Source organism: Diabrotica undecimpunctata, chromosome 5 (genome assembly GCF_040954645.1).
Source record: "Diabrotica undecimpunctata isolate CICGRU chromosome 5, icDiaUnde3, whole genome shotgun sequence".
Classification (NCBI taxonomy): Eukaryota; Metazoa; Arthropoda; class Insecta; order Coleoptera; family Chrysomelidae; genus Diabrotica; species Diabrotica undecimpunctata.
This window is the reverse complement of record NC_092807.1, coordinates 27,437,476-27,452,663: the sequence shown is the minus strand read 5'-3', so window position 1 is coordinate 27,452,663 and position 15,188 is coordinate 27,437,476. Positions and strand designations below refer to the sequence as shown.

Genomic DNA, 15,188 nt, shown 5'->3' with positions numbered 1-15,188 from the left:
GCATAATAAGAAGATTCTTGTTATGCCTATGGTATTAGTTTGTTAGATCAGGCACGTATGACAGACAGACAAAGATAACCAGACCACTTAAGTGATCATCGGCGTTACACCTCTATTCACGGAGCGATCCATAACAAACTTACCTAGTATATTCTTATTATATCTCTGCGTACAAAAACTAAGCAGGATATTTGAAAATGTGTCAATGTTTGCTTCTTGTCAGTGTTACGAAGTTTTACCGTAAGTTGATAAACGAGATGAATAAAAAGGCTATAGCGGGATAAGATGGTCAAAATTGCACCAAGCTAGATTTAGTTTTGGGTTTGGCCATTCGAAAGGACATAATTAAAAACTCACTCAGTTAATTTTCAAGTTCCTAAGTGCCTCTGGGGTTCGCTATGGAAAAAAACGTACTTAAAAAAAATAATTTTTTTAGACGCTATATTGCTGCAAAAAATCTGAAAAATTCATGAAAGCGTATTTTAATAATACAAAACTGCCTGATTTTTTTGAGATTTTTAGCTTGAAAATTGAGCCCAGGAAAAATATTTGAAATTTTCAGTAATATTTTAGGTTATGTCGAAAATTTTTGGCCAACTTTAAAACAATGTTTTTTTATGGGTTGTTTTCCCGTTCTTTTGAATGGCATAGGTATTTTTATCATTTTCAACGTGGAAAATGCCTAAAAATCGAAAAAACTGCCTTTTTTGGCATTTTTCTGAAGTTTTTGACTCATAACCTCAAAAACATACACATAAATTAATGATAATTCATATTTTTATATGTATTCTTATCTTTATAATTAAAATAAGCTATTAAAACTATTATTTTTTTCCTACAGCATGCTCTAAAAAACCGAAAAACCCCGTTTTTCGGCATTGTTTTAAGCTTTCGCTATATAACCTCTAAATTCAGTGTCTAAATGAATGATAATTTACATTTTCACATGCATCTTTCACTCTACAATCATAATCAGCTATTCAAAGCATTAGTTTTATCTCACAACATTCTCAAAAACCGAAAAACCCAATTTTCTCCATGTTTTTACTACATAACCCGAAAAGACTCTGAAAAATGAACCATATTTTTGATATCTTTTAAATAATTATTACAGCTGATCGTACGCAGGAAAACAAAATATTTTTTTTAGAGTAAATAAAATTCATATATTTACTAATTAACAATCTATATTTACAATATTCTTATTTAATCTAGATACATTGAATGACAGAATAATTACATTTTATTAATCTCCCTCAGTATCCTCGTCGATTACCGGATCAATCTCCGTTTCACCAAATATTTCTGAAAAAAATTTAGCTGGTCTAATAATGTCGATTTGTACCTAGCATTGCTTAAATAATATATAATAGCAGCAACATGTGAGCAGGATCCAACAGTTCTCAATCCATTAGCACAATCGCACGAGTAAAATTGCATTGTAGCCAATAGATTCTGGCTTATACTCAATGTAACATTTATAAATTTTTTTTGATATGTCTGGATTGTATCAAAACCTTGATAATATTTGGTTTCATTCGGATGTATTCTTAATTAATTTCGTTTCTATCGTTCAATAACTCAACAATAACAATAACGTAGCTAGGTAACATACAGCTTGACCTAACTGGTACGTACCCGAAAAGAATATTTTGAGATCTCTCTCTGTCATCTCTGGAAAATCAAGAAATTCTCGCGATGTTATCTTGGTTGTCGTCGTACTTCGTCTAGACCACCTTGCTGTTTCAGCTTCTTTAGCCACTGTGTTATCCACTTTACTCTAATTCAACATTCTCTGTATTATTAATTTTTTTAATTCTTCATCCTTTTCTTCGTCGCTTTTCTTCTTCTTCTTCTTAGCCTTCTATCGTCCATGTTCGGATATAGGCCTCTCCCAGCTCCTTTATCGGTCTCTATCCTGAGCAACATATTTCCAATTTGTTCCGGCTATTCTTTTAACGTCATCAACCGATTTCATCTGTGGTCTTCCTCTTGGTCGTTTACTTTCGTAAGGTCTCCTTCTTCGTCGCTATATAATCTTTTTCCATAACGGTTATTAAGAAAACATGCAATTATGATAAAAATACCTATGCCATTCGAAAGAACGGGAAAACCCATAAAAAAATATTGTTTTAAAGTTGGCCAAAAATTTCCGACATAGGGGAGAGTGTTGTACCTCGGACCGGGTTGTACCTCGGGTCAGTTGACTTTCTTCTTACCCACTGCAGATTTCTCTTCGATTTGGTTGAATTAGTGGTTTAATAATATCAGCGGTAGATGGCATCTAAATACACTTATCAAAAAATTGCAGCGTGGTGACTTGCAGGGCGTTTTGTGTTTTGTTTGATCGTAAGTAAATTATTTACCTATTTGTTATCTGTTAAAATCCGCTTTAAATGTAAATATATATATTTTATTATTATCTGTAATGGACAATATATATTTACGCTTGATAATAATGAATGTATTTTTTGTCTAAACGCATAACCTAATATTAGAAAACAAAAAACAGCCGAAATTGTTACGTTGTGTACCTTGGGTCACCGGTAGGTCGTGTACCTTGGACCGGACCAAGGTACAATCTTATTGCGAATTAACATTATTTTGACTTTTATTTAAATTAATTGGTGTGTCTGTTACCAAAAAACCTTTTATTATTGTTTCAGATAGTCATTTTAAAATGCCGAGAAGTAAAGTGGGTATCAAAAGACCACATTTAAATGCCCAGGATTTAACTGCAGCCGCAAATAAATGCATAAGTGGTGAATTATCAATTAGGGAAGCAGCAAAGTGCTATAACATATCAAAAACCACGCTGATCAGGCACGTAAAATCCTTCAGGCAGTCGGGGCTTCAGAATTTTCTTATGTTGCTGCCAATAATGTAAAACAAGTTTTTAATAAGAAGAGGCAGCTGAGTTAAAAATATATCTTCTCACTGCTGCACGCCTCCACTATGGTTTGACGAAAATGGAAGTTCGTACTTTAGCATACCAGTATGCAACTGCAAATAACAAGTCTTATCCGCCTTCTTGGGACCAAAAAAAGATAGTTGGCAAGGAATGACTGAGGCAGTTTCTTAGAAGACATGAAGATTTATCACTTCGTAAACCAGAACCTACAAGTTTGGCCAGATCAACATCCTTCAATAAAACAAATATATCTTCCTTTTTTAAGAACTACAAAGAAGCTTTGTCTCGTGGAGATTTTTCCCCAGAAAAAATTTGGAATTGTGACGAGACAGGGTTAACGACTGTCCATGTACCACCAAAAATTGTAGGACCTAAGGGAATAAAACAATTAGGTCTAATGACAAGTGGAGAGCGAGGTCAAAATGTAACCTTGATAGCCTCAATAAATGCAATCGGAAATCATATTCCGCCAATGATGATATTTCCGAGGGTTAATTTTAAGCCTCACATGCTAAAGGTTGTCCAGTTGGAACTATAGGAGGTGCAAATTCGTCCGGCTGGTCAAACGAAATATTGTTTTTGGAATACCTACAACACTTTAAAAATCATGTGAAACCAACAGTTGAAAATCCAGTTATATTACTTTTGGATAATCATGATACGCTATTAACAGAAAGTAGGCACGAATTTATGGAAAGACCTGACCATATCTCAATGACAGAAAACTCAGAGGTGCATAAGATAAACAAAGAAGAACTGAAAAAAGAATTGAAACAAATGAAAAATGGAAAAGCACCCGGGCCTGGAGACATTCCCATCGAGTTGGTGAAACATGGACCGGATGCTCTTTTGGAAAGCATAGTGAATATTTTAATAAATGCTTAATTGAAGGCCAAACGATTCCAGACGATTGGAATTTGGCCCACATTAGCCCCATTTATAAAAAGGGAGACAGAAAAGAATGCGGAAATTATAGAGGCATTAGCGTAACTAGCTCGCTGGGAAGGTTATATGGTCGTATATTGAAAAGAAGAATAGAAGAGGAGTATAAAGAAATTGAAGAACAAAGCGGCTTCAGAGCAGGAAGATCGTGCGTGGACAACACATTTACCCTTCAACAAGTAATTGAAAAACGAACAGCTCGAAACCTCCCTACGCATCTGGTATTTATAGATCTGGAGAAGGCTTATGATACAGTTCCTTTAAAACTTTTATTTAGTGTCTTGACGAAAACGGACCTTAGTACAACATATCTAAAAGCAATACTGAACATCTATAAATGTCCTCAAAGCACTGTAAAAACAGGAAATACTTTCTCAAGGGTATTTACAGTAACAAAAGGCTTGAGACAAGGATGTTGTCTTTCCCCCACCCTATTCAAAATATATATCCAAGACGCACTGCACCAGTGGAGACAAAAATGTGCGGGAATGGGGTTGAAGCTTAACAACCATTATCTGACAACGCTGTTCTTTGCAGATGATCAAGTACTAATTGCAAGCTGTGAAGAAGATGCAGATTATATGCTTAGAAAGCTCAAAGATGAATACGAAAAATGGGGGATGAGTATGAATATGTCTAAAACAGAATATATGCGAATAGGCAATGAAGACGAAGACCCGATTTGGAAATTAGACAAATGAAAAGGTGCTACGAATACAAATATTTGGGAAGTATTATCTGCAGTAAAGGAACAACGGAACGAGATATAGACTATAGAGTGCAACAAGGCAGGAAGAGTGTTCAAATTCTGAATTCGATACTTTGGTCAACAAAGCTACTATGAGAACTAAAATGACTATCTACAAAGTAATTGTAGAGCCCATTCTTACATATGGAGCAGAATGTTGGCAAATGACAGTAAAAGGAAAGAAAAAGTTGACACGGTTGAAATGGACTACCTAAGAAGAGCTTGCCGTATATCAAGAGTAGAACGTATACCTAATTCTAAAATTAGAAGAAAAACAGATAGAGTACATACAACTTCTGAAAGAATAGAAACTAGACAGTTAATATGGTATGGACACGTACAGAGGATGGACGACAACAGATGGCCAAAAAGAGCTATGGAATACAATCCAAGTAATAGAAGGAAACGAGGAAGACCAGCCAAGTCTTGGATACAAGGTGTTATGGAAACCATGAAAGATAGAGCCATTGATGAAGACACCTGGAGAGATAGAAAAAGATGGCGATCGAAATGCGGGAAGCGGCAGAAGCTGTAGGATCCCCGCTTATATATATATATAATCATGATAGCCACGTGAATGTAAGTGTCATTAATTTCTGTAAGAAGAATGAAATTCTACCGATAACGTTTCATCCCCACACCAGCCACAAAATGCAACCGCTCGATCGAACAGTTTTGGACCGATGAAAACTTACTATAATACCGCCTGTAGTGAGTGGATGATTATGCACCCTGGACAACCTATTACGATTTACGATATAGCCGAACTTGCAGGTAAGGCATTTCCAAAAGCATTTACTACATCTAATATCCAGAAGGGATTTGAGGTGAGCGGTCTCTATCCCGTCAATGAAAACATTTTGAAGATAACGAGTTTCTGTCTTCGTATGTAACTGATCGTCCTTTAAACCAGCTTACTGACAGTCGCGAGCAAGTCAATGTTGAACAGGACGGGGAAAAAACTAAAACTACAGTTAATGAAATGGAAGTCTCTACTCCTTCTACCTCAAATATTCGTCAAGCAGGAACTTCAGGAAGTTCTATTACACCTGAAATGTTGCGACCCTATCCAAAGGCACCTGTTCGCAAAAAGAAGTTAGGAAGAGCAAGAGGAAAGTCACGAATACTTACCGATACTCCAGAGAAAGATGAAATAGCTACGCTTAAAAAGGGAAAGACGGTATCATTTGACAAAGTGCAGACAGTTACAAAGCAAATAGCGACAGAAGATATACAAAATGTGCCAAAGAGAGCTGCTAAGTATGATAGTGAATCAAGTTCAAGTGATGGAGGTACATTTGAGGACTTGGCAACTAGAGAAGAAGAATTATTAAATGACCAAAAAATATATGACTTATCTGAAAATAACGAGATTAAAAAAGGAGACTTTGTTTTAGTGAAAGTGGCAGGAAAGAAATCTTTGTTTATTATGTTGCCGAGATACTGAACAGTGAAATTAATAATGAACTTAGATATTTACGTAGAATTCTAGATTCCAATAAGTTATAAACGACTCAACCGAGACTTATGATTTTTTACGCAATGATATTGTACGTAAACTGCACGTCACGATGCGCACCTGAAATTTAATGTTAAATTTAGCCGATATAATGTCAAATAAGTTTTTATTTACTAAATTAATCATTAGTTAATCATAATGTTCTGATTATTTTGAGATATTCAATAAAACATTTCAAGATTTGTTCTATTTTTTTTTATAACTGACCCAAGGTACAATATAATGCTGGTCCAAGGTACAATATATGCTGGTCCAAGGTACATTACCAGTTTTGTACCTTGGGTCAACATGCAAGGGCCTGCTAAAATATATTTTTTAACTAATTACTAAGCTTAAAATGTGTCAATAAAAAGAAAGCATGTAGCCAAATAGACAAAGTAACTAATACATTGGATAAACTTTGCAAATATATAATTTTAGGATTTAGAAAAAAATAAAAACTAAAAATTGACCCAAGATACAACACTCTCCCCTAACCTAAAATATTACTGAAAATTTCAAATATTTTTCCTGGGCTCAATTTTCAAGCTAAAAATCTGAAAAAAATCAGGCAGTTTTGTATTATTAAAATACGCTTTCATGAATTTTTTCAGATTTTTTGCAGCAATACATCGTCTAAAAAAAAATATTTTTTTTAAATACGTTTTTTTCCATAGCCAACCCCCAGAGGCACTTAGGAACTTGAAAATTTAACTGAGTGAGTTTTTAATTATGTCCTTTCGAATGGCTAGACCCAAAACTGAATCGAGCATGGTGCAATTTTGACTATCTCATCCCGCTATAGCCTTTAATGAGATGATCTATTGACTTTTCTTTATTTTACAAATTGTGTTGAGACATATTTAATGACTTTCAAAATGTAAAACCTACTTAATATATTGTAATTAAATTAGAAACTTCAGCGAATAAATAAGATGTCTAAGTAAACTCAAGGCCATTTAAAAGATTGCGATGTTTCGACGTACTTTAAAATATGTTTATCAACAGTTTCTGGGAGAAAAAACTATGTAACGTTGCTACATAACCTCAAAAACGGCCAAAACAGGTATTTTTACACTTTTAGGTTAGGATATCTCGGAAACCATAGCGACTTTGGCAATTTAGGACAGCGCACAGAAAACTTTCTGAAATATATTCTGATCTTTGAATCCGAATACTGGTCAAATTTTGTCTGCCTGTGTTATCGAAGCACCTGATAGCAAATTGTATTCCTTTACGCCCCAAGCAATTTAAAATTCCCTGCACGTTTATCATAATCTACTATTAAATAAACAATTGCGTCATTATCAATTTTTTTTCTAGTGAACAAGCTCGAACGTGGATGCTTGGAGTCCTTTACCCGCCAAAAGTGACGTTGACTCTAGGTCATGGTTTGAACGGAAATAATATTAAAGAGGGTGAAGATGTCTACTTCGAATGTCACTTGATAGCAAATCCCTGGGTAAGTGCGTACATAAAAAAAACAAAAACTATTTTTTGTTCATATATATTCCGCATGTTTTTACAGGTACAAAAAAACTTGATATTTTGAATTAGTAACAGTGATGTTATTGTGAAATAATTAAAATTTAAATTAAAATTTGTAATAATCAGCACATAATTAATTATATTTCCTACTATGTAATATATTATAAAATAAATAATTTCAGAGGATGTACTCGACGACGGATAGAAATTTAACATTTATTTCATTGGTTAAAATTAATATGAAATAAATTGATTTGTATATCTAAATAAATATATGATGATCGTTATTTTTTAAAAGTAAAAATAAACAGCAATCACGTCAATATAATGGAAAATATGGTTGCCAGAAGCAACCAAACTTTATCATTGCAATAGATCATTTGTAAGATGATTTTTCTCCCAAATTTTCGCATATTTATGCTTGTATAGTCCTCTAACTGCTGCATTAACAGGAAAATAAAGAAATTTTTTTGAAAATTTAAAGCATGTGTCAGAAATAATAATAAAAATAATAACAAAAATAAATACGTATGCATCTTCTGCGCTGAACTACACATTTGGTATTGAAGTATAAGTGGTCTAAAATTGATATAGAAAGTCCTCGTGAAAAGTGAGAATATCTATCTACAGTCCATCTAATTTACTTATCGTTGCACGTCATTATCATTGACAGAGATCGAAGTTGACATAGTTGCCAAAGTATAAAAAAATCCTGAATTCATTTTAAATTAAATAGGTCACAATTATTGCAATAGTGGATTATACAACAAAACAAATTAATATTTAATGTATATAAATAGAAACAAAACAAGAGTTAAAAAATAATCTTATTAAAAACAATTTGAGCCGCTTGTATGCATCGTATAAAGATGTAAAATGGAATACTTAAACAAAAACAACACTTTTTTCATTACTTATTAACATTAGTCAACACCGCAACTGTTAAATAAGTGTTACCAATTTATGCTAAAATATCACCTTCATTCGATTACAGTTACAGTGTGTTCAGAACAAATGTTCTTCATAAAAACGCTTTATACTGCATTAATACAAATTAAATGAAACATATTATTCTGTATTTCTTTAAGTTAACATTAATAGAAATCTTGAAATATTATTTCTACGCGTATATAATAAAATATGTCTAGTGGCTGTAATGCCAGTCTACTCGGCAAAGTGATTCTAAAAAAGAACACACCTACCGCCTAAATATTTCGTGTTGGTATCATGTGACCTCACGGTCTATGACGCGGATGACGTGCAACGGTAAGTAAATTAGATGAAGTATATATAAAAGGTTATGATGACAGTGACAGGTACTACCATATTTCAATCATATTTTGTTCTTGAAAAGATACGTTTAAATAATAATACTGTATTAATGATATATTAATATAATTAATAATTAATTTTAGTAATATTTTTAAGGCAGAATTTATTATAAAACAATTAAAGGTTTACATTATTTTAGATTTAAAACCTTTTTTCCTAGCACCATCTAGGAAAGAAAATCTGAACTACTCAAATCTGACATTTTATTCATAGTTTGTTCTTGAAATGATACATTCAATAATTAAAAATACTAACAATAATAATTACATATGTAACTATTATTTTTTTTAAACATTAAAAATATCTATTATTATTTTTTTGATTTTAAAATATTTGTATAAATCTGACATTTCAATCATATTTTGTTTTGAAACGATACAATTGATTTATTGCTAACAATTTTGATTAATGGCGTATAATATATATTATACCACATACGTCACTGGTTTATAAATTTATAAAGAAATTAATAGTTATTTAACCAACAAGTGTATTAATAAGGGCGATTAACAATTGAGATATATTAACTCGCAAGCGAAGCGAGTGCGTAATGTTCGAGATTGTTAATCGCCATTTTAATTCACGAGTTCGTTACAAAACTTTTCCTTCGACCGTACTTAAAGTTTAAATTTTTATTTACTTTAAGGTAAATAATGACATACAGACAGTACTTACAGCGGCTACTTCATTTTAAATAATTTTTTAGTGGAATATAAATAGGTATGTTTGGTTGCCTACACCACAGGTAACTGCCAATCACAGAGCGTTAAATGTGGTTAAATTAATTTATACAAGCAATGTATGTTGTATTGCCTATAATGAAATTGTTCATTAATAGAAATTCATTCATTAATAGGGGTCATTAATCAATGATTTTGAGGGTGTTAAAATTAATCATAAATGGACGGTCGACGGAAAATATATTTATTTAATAAAGAAATAACATTGTTTACAAAGAAATAAAGGTTTTAGAAAATTTATAAAATAAAATATATTGCTTATAATTGATTTAGAGCGTGTAAGTATATCACTACTTTATATTTCGTAATGACATTGCTTCTTTGTATTAAATTGATATGGTAATTTAGGCACTTTTATTTGTCAATAAATTAGTCAATAAAAAGACTTTCTTTGGTCTATTTTATCCCATTTAGTTATGTGTTTACATGCACTTTATTGTTATTTATATTATTAACCTAACATGTTTGTTTACACACAACTGTACGGAAAGAATAGCTGACACTATTGCGTACTGTATTGCGTACTGCGAACTGTACGCTGAATATGTTAAGACAAAAAGAACACAATGCCAAAAGGGTATTATATCATATATCATATCTCCGTTGATATTGGTCCGATTGGAGGTCCGATTGTGATATGTAAAAAGACAGGTAAGGAAATAACGAATATATTAAGATAGAAAAAACAAATAAGACAGCTACCAAAAGGGCAGTACACGGTAATGAACGTATAGCGACATAGGAGATATCATAAGACACTACGAATACAAATATATTTGAAAAAAGAAGAATTATTCTAAATAGTGGAAGTGTTTACTAAACTCATCAAATTTTGGGTAGTATATATTTAAAAAATATATTTTAGTCGTTTATAATATAACATAACCATTTATTATATGGTGCAGATAAATAAATATTAATTGTCGGTAATTCGCAAAGTTCTATTTTATTTACTATTTAGTTTGTTTACTATTAATATTGGCTGTGAGTAGGTGTGCTTGGTTGTATAGTAATTTCCAGCCACTTTTAGTCTGTCAAAAAGTAACTAATTTCGCAAAAAAATAATTACTATACCCGGTTCACAATTTGTTGATAGCTCACTACAAGTTTAACCCTAATTAGAAAACTGAAATACAGAGAGGATAAGTAATACGATATAATAGTAAAAACCAACCTAAAACTGACGGTTTAAGACGTTTTCGACTAACCCACCTTATATCTGAAGGAATACAATACCTTATAATCCTATTATGGGGGTATTTTGAATGGTTAGATATGAACGACCAGTGTCGTAGAGTATATGATTGAAACATTTATTTGAACTAAATAAATATATTTTTTAAATTGTACTTATGTAAATTGTATTTTTTAATAAAACTTATTTATTTTTTTCAAAAATAAAGAGTTTCTTGCCATTTGTAAAAGATACATTTATTTAATTAAGGAAAAAGGTGCCAAATGTCGCCTGGCCAAATTTCCAATGTGTTTTAAATGTATCCATTATTTTCGAATCCGGGGAAAACTAATAAATATTTTTGAAAAATTTAAACGCAGAATGAAAGATTACATTATTACTCAGGGCAGAAAGTCTCTGAAAACTTCTAGAGTGTTTATTTTAAAATGTTATGTACCAGGGGTAAAAATAAAAGAGAAAATATAGTATAATTTTCAATTGAAAATATTGCGTGCAAAAGAAACTTTTTATTTATTCTAAAAAATATTTCATTCTGCTTTTAAATTTTTCAAAAATGCTTTTTAGTTTTCTCAGGATTTGAAAAAAAATGGATACATTTAAAACACATTGAACATTTTGACAGGCGACATTTTGCGCCTTTCCCCTTTAATATCTTACGATTACAACTACTATTACTTACCTTATATAATTACGATTAGAAAACTATTCAAATTCAAAATAAATAGGATCAACTTCGGAATCCGAGTCGTCTTGAGGGTTAATAATTAGGTTAATAATCTCTACGGTCGCATCAATTATGTTATCAAGATCCCACATTTTTTGTTCTTCTTCTATTACATGTCTTACTGCATCTTTCCAGTTTTGTTTTGTAATATGTTATAAAGACTCGTATAACAATCCACGTACAACTTGTATTTTATATGACGTATTTTTTCTAGCCACATAACTTTTCATTTGTGCTCAAATGAGTTCAATGGGATTTATTTCGCAGTGGTAGAGTGGAAGTCTAAAGACTGTGATGTTTCGCCTTTCCGCCATTTTGTCAACTAAGTATTTCTTGAACTTAGATTTGTGTTGCCGGGCAATTTTTAAAAGTTCTGCTTTTACCAGTCCATCTTCGTAAGGCAGATACTTATTCCGCAGCCAGTCAAGAATATCCTGTTTCTTCCACGCATTCGTTAGAAGTCTTTCTACTAGTCGTGAATGATAAGGTCCATTATCTAATACTATAATTGAATTTGGTGGTATGTGTTCAATCATTTGCTCAAAATACTCTTCGAAAACATCAGCTGTCATCTCCTCGTCTTTTGTGCTTTTGGAATGAAATTCCAACAAACCATGCTTAACAAATCATTTTTCACTGCCAATGTGAGAAATTATTAATCTACTGCCTTTACCAGAAGATGGGGAGATACCAGTAGACCAACCTTCCATAAAGGCTTGCCTGGAGCTTAATATATTTTTATCTGACCAAATTTTTTTTAGAGTATGACCTGAGTTTACCCACATTTCATCCTGGTAGAAGATGGGCCTTTCTACAGCCCGGGATTTTCGTATGAATCTTAGATAATTTCTTCTCCAACATCATCTTCTCCTCCCGGTCATCAAAAGTGATTTTCGGTCTGATTTCTCCCACCAGAAATTTAATTCTTTTAAAACTTGCCACAATTTGGTTCGTCCGATATGAGGCAAATCCGGGTCGTCTCTAACTTCTTGTAAAATTTTGTTTAGGTTTGGTATTTCTTTTTTGAAAAAAAAATCCATAAATTTTCCTTCGAATACCATTTTTGGCAAATTCATCAATTTCAATAGGCTTTTTCCCTCTCTTTAAGTGTTCGTTTGTGTTTGGGTTAGCTATACCGTGTTTTTTCTTTCTGATAGGAACCTATATAAAGTTGACTCTCCTACGCCAGTCATGTTGGCACAACTTTCGACTATGTTGCGAACAGTGTTTGTGGGATTCTGAGAAACCAGAGCATCGTGAACATTCAGGACAATAGTCTTCTCTCTTGGTGAATAGACAGACTTACTGACTGTACGCAACAGTACCGGTGTAAAACTTGATGATGAAATCATCACAAACAATCCAACAAAACGAGCACGAGCGAAAGGTACGTATATGTTCGTAAGTATATGGAATAAAAAATCACTCACGCACTGCATATAATTCGCAAAAGAAATATTCGAGATGCTAATTACTGCCGTAGACGCGGCAACACCGACGAGCCGTAAATTACATGCGATCAAAAACGTACTAAACAAAAAAATTGTTTTCGTTCGTAATAACTTCACCCTTTTAAGTAAAGTTTCGAATATAATTATATTAAAAATCTGGGGAATTCCATCTTAATTATCTTGCAACGAATAGTACCTTCGGATATGAATTCCAGGTTTTCTAGTAAAGTGATTAAACGCGAAGATTAGTATTGAAATATCCAAAAAGATAAGGTATTCTTATTTACAAAATTGTTAATGGTTAAATTCTTATTTTTATTAATATAATATAATAACTAACATTAATCGTGAAAGTTTTAATTGTTTTTTTGCTAAATATATTAGTATTAAAATATTATCAATATTATATATAACAGTATTAAAACATTATATTATTATTTAATGAATAAACAGCTTAGTAACGCCTATGATTTACGACCGTTTTATGAGTTTGAGGCATATTTCGTGCTCTCAACAATTTGTGAACGAAGAATAAATGCACTAGACAGTTCGGACTGGGAATAGCGAACCGAGTTTATAATGTATATAGCGTGACATATATATATATATATATATATATATATATATATATATATATATATATATATATATATATATATATATATATATTTCATTTCTTAATACCATGAATTTGAAATAAGCAGTAGTTCTAACTCCTGATGATCATTAAAAATACACATAAATATTCTTGACTTTTTATTGATGTGAAATTTTGGACTAAATCGCTTTTTCTTAACACATCGACACAATATTGATGTTGGTACACCAAATTGAAACAAGGTTTTATCTAAACCTATATTACGGCCAATTACTGTGTAAATTCCCTGTTCCACAGAATCCACAGACCAACTTTGTCTTTCTATTTTTTAACATAGTTGCCAACCGTCTGCAACAAGAACACTTTTGTAGGTAGTTTTCTCTTAAGCGTCATAAAATAAAGCGCGACGGAATGAGACACAACTTGTTCTGCTCCGTAACATTCTGCTTTTGTTTCTATCTGTCAAAATTTTTTAAAAAAGATGAAAAACTTAAAAAATATGAAGTTTTGAACTATAATACCTTATAATACTTCATACAAATTATGTCTAGAATTTTACGTTAAATCTAAAACTGCGATAATAGACAGAGTGTCCTACTTAAAATACCTAAGTTGTTGTTTATTTCCGGTATAACCAGAAGTTGCAAGTCTGTTAAAATATAAAAAAAGAGGTTAGTCTTTGTATGTGGGTATATTTTATTTTATAAAAACCCTTAAAAGGGCAACATTACAAGCACGAACGTTTTCGGAACAACTGTTCCATCATCAGGTTAAAATGCAGGTTAACATGCCTGAGCCACCAAAATATTTGGGTAAAAACCCTTTAAATTGAAAATTGTTACCGAAGAATGTACATGATGTTTATAATACTATATGATGTTTAATATTTTAATTAGATTTTACTTCAGGTAACATACACCCATGCTTAAGTGAGTTCCAGTGTCCGGAGAGTAAACCTCTTCAAACGGACTACGGTTGGCAACTCGGTTGGCGTAGTCCGTTTGAAGAGGTTTACTCTCCGGACACTGGAACTCACTTAAGCATGGGTGTATGTTACCTGAAGTAAAATCTAATTAAAATATTAAACATCATATAGTATTATAAACATCATGTACATTCTTCGGTAACAATTTTCAATTTAAAGGGTTTTTACCCAAATATTTTGGTGGCTCAGGCATGTTAACCTGCATTTTAACCTGATGATGGAACAGTTGTTCCGAAAACGTTCGTGCTTGTAATGTTGCCCTTTTAAGGGTTTTTATAAAATAAAATATACCCACATACAAAGACTAACCTCTTTTGTTATACGTGGTATACAGCCAGCTACAGGAATTATTTTCCTTGTGGATTTTGTTAAAATATGTTCTTCAAGTTTGTTATAACATTGTAATTTTCATAAACAAATTTTCATATCGTTTAAGTAGATTTCGATATACAGATAATATATTCTCATCTTGAAACACTCTGTATATTTATATATGGATTCTTATATTCTAACTTTTATTACTCTCTGTATTTTGTCGGGGTCCTATACGACAAAAGTGGTTAGTAATTCTGATAC

The 15,188-nt window shown here is 32.1% G+C and overlaps 1 protein-coding gene across 1 annotated transcript in view; it reads left to right on the top strand.

Moving 5' to 3' along the window:
- LOC140442124 (nephrin-like) overlaps window positions 1-15,188 on the top strand; it is a 421,295-nt gene that overhangs the window by 30,246 nt on the left and 375,861 nt on the right. The window contains exon 3 of the mRNA XM_072533202.1: window positions 7,423-7,561. Coding sequence (XP_072389303.1) covers window positions 7,423-7,561 — 139 coding nt within the window. The remainder of the gene's footprint in view (window positions 1-7,422; window positions 7,562-15,188) is intronic.